Source organism: Gymnodraco acuticeps, unplaced genomic scaffold (genome assembly GCF_902827175.1).
Source record: "Gymnodraco acuticeps unplaced genomic scaffold, fGymAcu1.1, whole genome shotgun sequence".
Taxonomy (NCBI): domain Eukaryota; kingdom Metazoa; phylum Chordata; class Actinopteri; order Perciformes; family Bathydraconidae; genus Gymnodraco; species Gymnodraco acuticeps.
In genome coordinates, this window is record NW_022991003.1 from 1,744,377 (window position 1) to 1,753,809 (window position 9,433).

Consider the following 9,433-nt stretch of genomic DNA (forward strand, 5'->3'; position numbering starts at 1 on the left):
AGCATAAGTTACCATGGAGATCTAGACCGCTAAGAAGTGAACCAGCGTCGTAGGACCGGAAACCCAGAGTTTTCTCTGAAGTTAGCTCGCTTTGCGAAAAATCCAGCTTCGTAGTACAGGCCTCAGGCTTGCCTCTTTGTCCACAAAGTAATCACAGGTGCAACAAAAGCATCAACAGATTGTTTTATAAACAGTTCTGTTCAAATAAAAAAATGGTGTATACAATTAAATTGGTGTTGCTGACAGCATTACAAATTGTTTTTTTTTTAAAAAGAAAAATAAATTATGCAAAATGACATTACTGAGATACCGCCAGTAGCTTTATGGGTTTATTTTGGCCTCCTTCGTATTAAGGGTGAGAACACACAGGGTGAAGGGGGAAATAACCCCTTTAAAAGTACTAATAGATATAAAAGTTTGCTTTAAAGTCGGAAGTGAAGTGAGTCAGGTAGAGGATGAGAGAATAACAGATTTTAATGCCTACACAACATCTTCTTTTGTTAAGTTAAATTATTGCCTGATTCTTGTCATTCATCTTAAACAGTGATTTATGTGCAAGAGTTTTAATTACATCTGTGTTGATTTGTGATACTAATTAAGTAGCAATCAACTTACTGAAACTCAGATGACCCCCCTTTAATAGTCAAATATCTGGGAGGTGAATCTAACAAGTAATAAATATATACATTCTAACATTTGAATCATTTTTTGCCTCTCACAGATCCAGGCGAATGCATACACAGTGCTTTTTGACGAGCACTTCTCCATCCCCATGGACTCGTCCCTGCTGGAGGAGTACAGTCTGCGTTGTGCCGCCTTCGGTATCGATGCTGAGGAGAGAAACATCAGTGCGGGGGTGGCAGATCTCAAACTGTCCGACCTGGACCTGACCATCAGACCGTTCAACGCCTGGCTCTACCTTCAGGATGTCAACAAGGTGAATTTAAAACAAATGGCATTAGTATGATGGTACCATTTACTTGTATAGATACTTCTTGCACTATTTCTATTTTAATTGTATTTACTTGCACTATTTTATCTGTTTTATTTGTTCTATGTCATATATGTTGCACTGTTGGAGGAGCCTGTGACCTAAGTTGTTCATTGCCATATCTACACTGTAGCTAATGTACACATTTCCATAAAGCCTTGAATTGAATGAAATGATTACAGATCATCTAATTGTGTCTATATTCCAGTATGACATGTTCTGCTTTTACAACAAAAATAGCTTTGAGGTGTGTGAGAGCCCCATGCTGGACATTCAGCAAAACTACAAGTTAAATGCAATAAATAAGAAGCTAAGCTGTATCCCAAACAGAACTGATCTACCAGTTCACTCTCTCTGTTGTATAATGAGATCAATCGACTGCAAACAACCTTGCAGGATCATTTAAGTCCTTTCAAAGACTTCATCAACCTCATTAACAAAATGACTTTTTCACTCACGTTATTTAAATCAGGAACAGTATCCTAGGCTGAGGTGCCTGCAGTGTGGCAAGGGAAATATTAAAGTTCTGTAACATGTTTAATTATCATAAATACTACATTAAGCAATTTTGAAAAGCTATTAAACCTTGCTTCATTACAACTGCATTGAGATAATGCGCAATAAAACAATTCAACAGGTAATACGGATCATTAAAATAAGCACATTTCAATACATTTCCTAACAATTACATTGTAGATTAAAAAAAATACATAGATAACTAAATTAACATACACATGAAATGTTATATAATCTCTGCCATGCTCTTGTGACTCGCAGGCTGTGGATGCCGTCGGGGAGATCCTGTTGTCTCTCAGTTATCTGCCGACAGCAGAGCGCCTCACGGTGGTCGTGGCAAAGTGCAAAAACCTGCAGTGGACCAACAGCAAGAACACTGCAGGTTTGCCGGTTTTCTGTGTGTGATTTTGCCCTTTTTTGTAAATATGGGTGAATGGGAACTACCTGAGTAATGGTTACACTTTGTATGAACTATAAATAAATCTGTCTGTCTTTAAATACATTTTTTAAACCACTCATAACCTTTGATTAATAACATCGAACACACATTCAGTAGTAACATACACTTAATGTAATCTCCCAGAGGATACAGTTATTTATATCCAGACAGGCAGATGGGACTTAAATGACGTGTTTATCACATTAAATGTCCAGATTAGTGCCACATTAACATTTTACAGATAAAGGTCACCCACATTATCATCTCCAGAGCTAATTGTGTCAACAACACTCCGCTTCTAATTGATTGTTCTTTAATGAGCAGTGTTTTATATGCTATACACACAGTGTGCGGGGTATTTATGTGTGTGTGTGTGTGTGTGTGTGTGTGTGTGTGTGTGTGTGTGTGTGTGTGTGTGTGTGTGTGTGTGTGTGTGTCAGGGTTTCCGTTAGCCGGTAATTACCGGTTTTTAGCTGGTACAATTTAATAAAAACCGGTAAATTCAAAACCTGCCGGTCAAAATGTCCGATGCTCCGATCGATCGGCCGCCGATCATTATCGGCCGCCGATCATTATCGGCCGATATTCACTCTTAATAGTTTGATCGCTGCTCTCTATAAAGGCCGACCAGGAGAGCTGGATCTGATCGATATGGACATAAACGAGAGTGAAGTGTAACCGGACCGAAGAGAGAGATCAGATCAGCTGCTGCATAATCACCTGAAGCTCCGCCCACTGTTTAGCGCGCTGCATGAGAAACTGACGAGCTGTCAGGAGAGAGAGAGAGGGAGAGAGGAAAAGAGAGCATCCGTTTCTCCCGTGTTATTATTCAAAGTTAATTTAAACTTTTGAATAATGTACTTCATCTACTACAAGTAGTTTATTTGAATGTAATAATTATGTTGTTTGCGGAATCATTTATTGAAAAATTAATCTGAATTTTTCCGATCTGTTACGATTATAAACTGAAGCAATATAAAAACGATCCCCATTAACTGAGTTTTAAACATCAGCATATCCGGTCCTAATCCGTAATTACCTGCTAACGGAAACTCTGCTACACAATTCTTATTATTATTATTGAAACATGACCGGTAAGTTTCAAATTTGTCCGGTAAAATTAATTCTGTCCGGACATTTGACCGGCGAGTAAAAATCCTAGCGGAAACCCTGGTGTGTGTGTGTGGGTTTTAGAAGCTTTAAATGCACTCCTAATCATATTTGTGCACTCTCGTTATCAGATCCGTTTGTCAAAGTGTATCTCCTGCAAGACGGCAGGAAGATCAGTAAGAAGAAGACCTCCACCAAACGGGATGACACAAACCCAATCTTCAACGAAGCCATGATCTTCTCTGTGCCCTCCCTCGTCCTGCAGGTGATATTATATTCCATTACATGTTACTTGTTAGACACTTTTATCCAAAGCGACTTACATACTCAATACTGTGGGCAATCCCCACAGGAGCACTTTGGGGTGAAGTGTCTCAGGGACACAACGACATGCTGACTGCAGTGGGGTTTGAACCTGTACCCCTGTACCCCTGAACCGAATACCTACGCACAAATTCTGAACACCAACGCACTAATCCACTGCGTCACACGCCTCATATTACACCATGATTACATTTTATTAATCTACAAGAGGAATTCAGGTCATGGAAAAAGATAAACATGTGATAACAAGAACAGAATAAGAAACCAGCAATGAAAATAGATATCTCAAAACAGTTGTTCAATTATTAAAGAAAAAAGCATGAACCGTTGTTTGGTTACAATACAGGTAACAAAAAGCCAAAAACAAGAGAGAAAAAGTTATCCCAAAAGAGGTATTTGTAAAAAAGGACATACCTGAAATAAGGACATAGAAATACAACATTATAGATCGGTATATTTTTGTGTCATTGTGCTCAAAACTTAAGCAATGTGAAACATAATCTTATATACTATAATAATAACTGTGTGCATCTGGACCCGGTGACGACATTACCTATTGACGCAGCAACCACTGTAAGTTATATTCTTGTTTAATTAGACTTCTCTGTTTCATTTATTCGACTCTGTATAAATTGTTATTGTAGCTTTAACGGCTAAATCGCGTTTGAGAGATTTTAAATCTCAGATCTGCTCAGGCGAAACCTGCTACACAGGTCTCAGTACTCAAGCCTGCATTAATATAGGCACGGCCAGTCTATTGATAGCGTGAAGTACAACCGCGTGAAAGACTCGCTCTGTCCTCTCACATCTCGGCAGGCTCGTCAGTCCCCTCCTGCTCCCTGGCTAAATGATGCGCTGCGTGCTAATAGAACCGTCCTTAGGGCAGCAGAGCGGAAACGGTGGAAATCCAAACACCGTGACGACCTCCTAACCTATCAGGCTCTCCTCTCGTCTTTCTCTGCTTCGATCTCTCAGGCAAAAAGCACTTTCTTTCAAGATAAGATCCAATCTTCCTATTCCAATCCCAAAAAACTATTTTCCATCTTCTCCACCCTCTTGGACCCTCCAAAAGCCCCTCCCCCCTCCTCACTTCTGTCAAGCGACTTTGTTACCCACTTTGAAAAAAAGGTTGATGATATTCGCTCTTCTTTTTCTGACTCACCTTTACTCACCGCTGGGTCACCAGACCCCACTTCCACCGACACACTGACCTCCTTTTCCCCTCTCTCTCCAAGTGAGGTTCTTACCCTCATTACCTCTGCCCGCCCTACCACCTGTCCTCTGGACCCTATCCCTTCAAACCTCCTTCAGACTATCGCTCCTGATATTCTACCGTTTCTCACCCATTTCATCAACACTTCTCTAACTTCTGGTCACTTTCCAAACAGTCTCAAGGAGGCAAGAGTAAACCCTCTCCTAAAGAAACCCACTCTCAACCCGTCTGATGTTATAAACTACAGGCCTGTCTCTCTCCTCCCGTTCCTGTCTAAATCATTTGAACGCGCTGTCTTTAAACAACTCTCCTGTTATCTCAATCAGAACAACCTTCTGGATCCGCACCAGTCTGGTTTCAAGGCAGGTCACTCCACAGAAACTGCTCTCATTGCTGTCACGGAGGAATTGCACACTGCCAAAACTGCATCCCTCTCCTCTGTCATCATCCTATTGGACCTGTCTGCCGCATTCGACACGGTGAATCATCAGATCCTCCTTCGCACTCTCCAAAAACTTGGAGTTTCAGGCTCTGCTCTTTCCCTCCTCACCTCATACCTCAAAGACCGTACCTACAGGGTGACTTGGAGAGGGTCTGAGTCCGACCCTTGTCAATTAACTACAGGGGTCCCTCAGGGCTCTGTTCTTGGTCCCCTCCTCTTCTCCGTGTACACAAACTCGCTCGGATCAGTCATTAGCCCGCATGGTTTTTCTTACCACTGCTACGCTGACGACACCCAATTAATTCTGTCCTTTCCCCGCTCAGAGACCCAGGTCGTTGCACGCATCTCTGCTTGTCTAGCTGACATCTCTCAGTGGATGTCTGCTCACCACCTCAAGCTCAACCTTGACAAGACTGAGCTGCTCTTCCTCCCGGGAAAAGATTGTCCCACTCTTGACCTAACAATCAACACCGGCACCTCAGTTGTTCCCCCGACTCAGACTGCAAGGAATCTGGGTGTGACCCTAGATAACAACCTGTCCTTCACTGCAAACATCGCTGCTACAACCCGTTGCTGCAGATACACGCTTTACAACATCAGGAAGATACGTCCCCAGCTGACTCAGAAAGCGACTCAGGTTCTGGTCCAGGCTCTCGTCATCTCACGCCAAGACTACTGCAACTCCCTCCTGGCTGGTCTACCTGCATGTGCCATCCGACCTCTGCAGCTCACCCAGAATGCAGCGGCTCGTCTGGTCTTCAACCTTCCTAAATTCTCCCACACCACTCCGCTCCTCCGCTCCCTTCACTGGCTTCCGGTAACTGCTAGAATCCACTTCAAGACACTGGTACTTGCTTACCATGCTGCGAATGGATCTGGCCCTTCCTACATCCAGGACATGGTTAAACCGTACACCCCAGCGCGTGCACTACGCTCTGCATCAGCCAAACGACTCGTTGCGCCCTCGCTGCGAGGGGGACCCAAGTTCCCATCGGCGAAAACACGTGGGTTTGCTATCCTGGCTCCAAGATGGTGGAATGAGCTCCCCATTGACATCAGGACAGCAGATAGCTTGCACATCTTCCGGCGCAAACTGAAAACTCATCTCTTTCGACTCCACTTCGAGCGTTAGAACTATTAACGAAGCACTTTTATACTAATAAAGGACTGGCTTACCTAAAGCCAGTTGAGTAGCACTTGCAATGTTTGGCTCTATGAAACCTGATGTACTTATATGATTCTGTTTTCTTCAAGGTTGTGTCTTCCTGGTCGAATGTACTTATTGTAAGTCGCTTTGGATAAAAGTGTCAGCTAAATGCAATGTAATGTAATGTAATAATACAATAAAGCAACATTGGAACAGATACAGAATGAGTACCAGGACTAAAGCCGCTCAAAAGGTCCAGAGAGCGATGTGCTCAAAGTTCAAATTATTCAAACTTTGACCTCGACTGCTGCTTTTTCTAATACTTGAGTATTCAGGCAGAGGGTAGTAGACCTAAATCCTTAGAGCAGTAAATGTAAGTATTAATATAAGCATGAAATCATTGTTTAAGTTTTCCTGCTGTTAAAAAGTGCATTTTGAAAGCATGGATTAATCTTTAATGATTTCAAGCATTAGGATATTACTGCTCTTACACTTCTGGCTATTAACTAAATGAGCCAAACAGTAATACAATTAAATGCGCATAAAATATGATGCGATTAAATGCCAAAAACAATAAGAAATAGCAAATATTGTTAATACACATTCAACCAACTCCATAAAGATCACACTGCAGAGAAGCTGCTGAGTCATGCTTACATAGCAGCTTGTGTAACCGTGTTGTTCTGTTTGCAGGAGCTCTCCCTCAGGGTGACGGTGGCCGAGGCCACAGACGACGGCCGGGGCGAGAACCTGGGTCACGTGATCATCGGCCCCGAGGCCAGCGGGATGGGCATCACCCATTGGAAACAGATGCTCGCCACGCTGAGGAAGCCGGTGTCCATGTGGCACCCTCTGCGCAGGATCTAGGCCTCACACACACACACACACACACACACACACACACACACACACACACACACACACACACACACACACACACACACACACACACACACACACACACACACACACACACACACAACCTGTTTCAATGAAAACACTCGCCTCTTCACCTCTCCCCTTATTGGGTGCTAGGCGGTTTCATGTTTTAGTAAGATAAGAGCTTTGTGAGTATCGAATTGGAGTAGACACCTTATCTTCATGTGAGGGGGAGGAATCTGAAAAAGCCAGTGTTTGACTCTGAATAGGGTGTTTTTATGGATCCATGGATCAATTATACATGTATCTTTCCTTAGTATTCTGCTGTATTCTGGCCTGGGTGCATTATGAGTAAGGCTGGCATTTAAGAAGCAGCATTGCATATTCCAAATGCAAGTGCAAATCCCAAATTTCACAATAAAAGTAATTCGTTTTCGTCTTACCTTTTCCCCTTGGATTGATAATCGAGCTGAATCTCAATCTAAAAAAACAGCAGAGGAGACATGAGAAGTGGATATCTATTAAATTCTCAAAAATCCAGATTCGAATATCCTATAGCGTGGACTTTGATGTGAATTTTAATTATTGAAAGGAGCCCAGCCTAGGCAGACGTAACCCCCTCTCTGCATGGTGCCTACTCTGGTTGTAGCCTGTTATAGTGAGCGACTGGACAGTGGAATTAAATCTCCTCTCTTTCAGGAAAACACTCATTTGTCTTTTCAAACCAGTCATTGATTGCGCCTCCTTGATTGATTTCGTTGCGGTTTTGGAGCCGAGCTAGCTCTATTGGATTTGCTTGTGTCATTTGTTGATAGTGAGATTGACAAATAATAGAGGTTTTGGTAGTTTTTTTTGGTTTGGTATGTATATTATTGTGCTTTTGAAAAAAATTAAATCCAGGTACTCTTATCCAGGTGAAATAATTGTAATTTGTAGCAGTTGTTACAGGGTGGCCAAAACAGCATTTAAATATCATTTTACATTGTTCTACTTTACCATGATGAATGCAATACAACTTGCATATGCATAATTAACAGTGTAAAAGTGTACTTCAACATTATTCTCAATGTCTTTTAATTACTCAAAATCTGGGTGCAACTCATCTTTTTCATAGTATTCCAACTTTATTAGACTCCAAATTCATTTCCACAACACTCTATTTAACACTAATGTTGTTGCTGAATTAATATCAAAACACCTCTGGGAATTTAACTTGTGATGTAAAGTATACTAACCCTTTTAAATGGGTTTACAGTTCCTTTTGTCTCAGAGGAAACACCTTGATATTCTGAATTAATCTGTTGTTGTTTTTCACCAGGCACTTGTCACACTCATTTAAGCTTTCGTCATTAAGCTATAGCTGCAAACGTCTCATAAGCACTGAGGGCTAACCTGGTTAAAACTCACAGGAGCCACTTTGTAGTTTTAAGCCTGAATGGTAATATTGTAAAAAGTGTTGCTATTTAAATGAAGATAGAGTGACAGGGGTCTTGTAAAAGTCAAAATCTCAAGGTAGCTTTATTTATCTGAGATATTCTCTACAACATTGTTCAATAGTGCTGTTTTGTTGTAACTTCCGAATGTGAAATATCATCTGAAATATCTGCTAAAGACATCATCAGCCTTTCGCACTGCTGTGATATTTGTTTTATTCCAGCAGAACCTAGTCTACACTTTTAGTCAAGTTCTCATTTTATTCTTCAATTCACTTTTAAAAATCCAAAAATAACACATCTGTGGTCATGTAAAGGACAATATTTCCTACTGTGCCAAATAACAAAGCAATATTTTCATTTACAATCAGCATTCGCATTCAACAAAGCTGTAGCCTACATTCAACAATGCATGAAGTTATTTAGCACTTGATGTGAATGTGCCTCAAGAATACAGTGTATTGTGTGAATGCTGTTTGAAATAAAAGCAATTAAACAGTAAACGTCTGCTCATGTGTTTATTTAGTTTGATTGACCTGGAATTTCTGTAATCTGAGAGAAGGATTGTAGGCCTGTTTGTAGCTGTTTGAGTGAACTATGTTGTATATAGGTGCTGGTCAACTGCTTTGGGCTATTTTTATTGAACTCTTGAAATATGCAGCACTAAAACACAGTGTTGGAAGGAGTATTGAGTATTTCATATTTCAAAATTAGTAAATTTAGCCAATTTACTGTGCAACAATAGCCTGTTATAAGTAAAATAACGATACTTAAGTAAAAGGGATTTAATTACCATTAAATGTAACTATAAGTACCAAAAGTAAAACTTGTAATTTGCATAATTTCCAAAATCACCTACATTTTTCAGCTGGTAACAGTGGATCTAATTTCAATTAATATAATGTATATACAGCTGCAGAACTTAACCTGTAACACATC

At 40.9% G+C, this 9,433-nt stretch overlaps 1 protein-coding gene and 1 long non-coding RNA gene across 5 annotated transcripts in view; one reads left to right on the forward strand and one right to left on the reverse strand.

Moving 5' to 3' along the window:
* syt12 (synaptotagmin XII) overlaps positions 1-8,997 on the forward strand; it is a 35,324-nt gene extending 26,327 nt beyond the window's left edge. For 3 of the 4 annotated variants that reach the window (XM_034236121.1, XM_034236123.1, XM_034236122.1), the window contains exons 5-8: positions 722-937; positions 1,769-1,904; positions 3,188-3,321; positions 6,876-8,997. In XM_034236121.1, the coding sequence (XP_034092012.1) occupies positions 722-937; positions 1,769-1,904; positions 3,188-3,321; positions 6,876-7,049 (660 nt within the window). In that variant the 3' untranslated portion in view covers positions 7,050-8,997. The remainder of the gene's footprint in view (positions 1-721; positions 938-1,768; positions 1,905-3,187; positions 3,322-6,875) is intronic. The other variant, XM_034236125.1, reaches the window with a different exon arrangement.
* LOC117559373 lies at positions 452-7,083 on the reverse strand. The gene is made up of 3 exons (XR_004570975.1): positions 6,840-7,083; positions 1,450-1,487; positions 452-919 (listed from the first exon to the last, which is right to left on the reverse strand). It is a non-coding gene; the product is annotated as an uncharacterized LOC117559373 (long non-coding RNA).
* Positions 8,998-9,433: the final 436 nt, after the last annotated feature.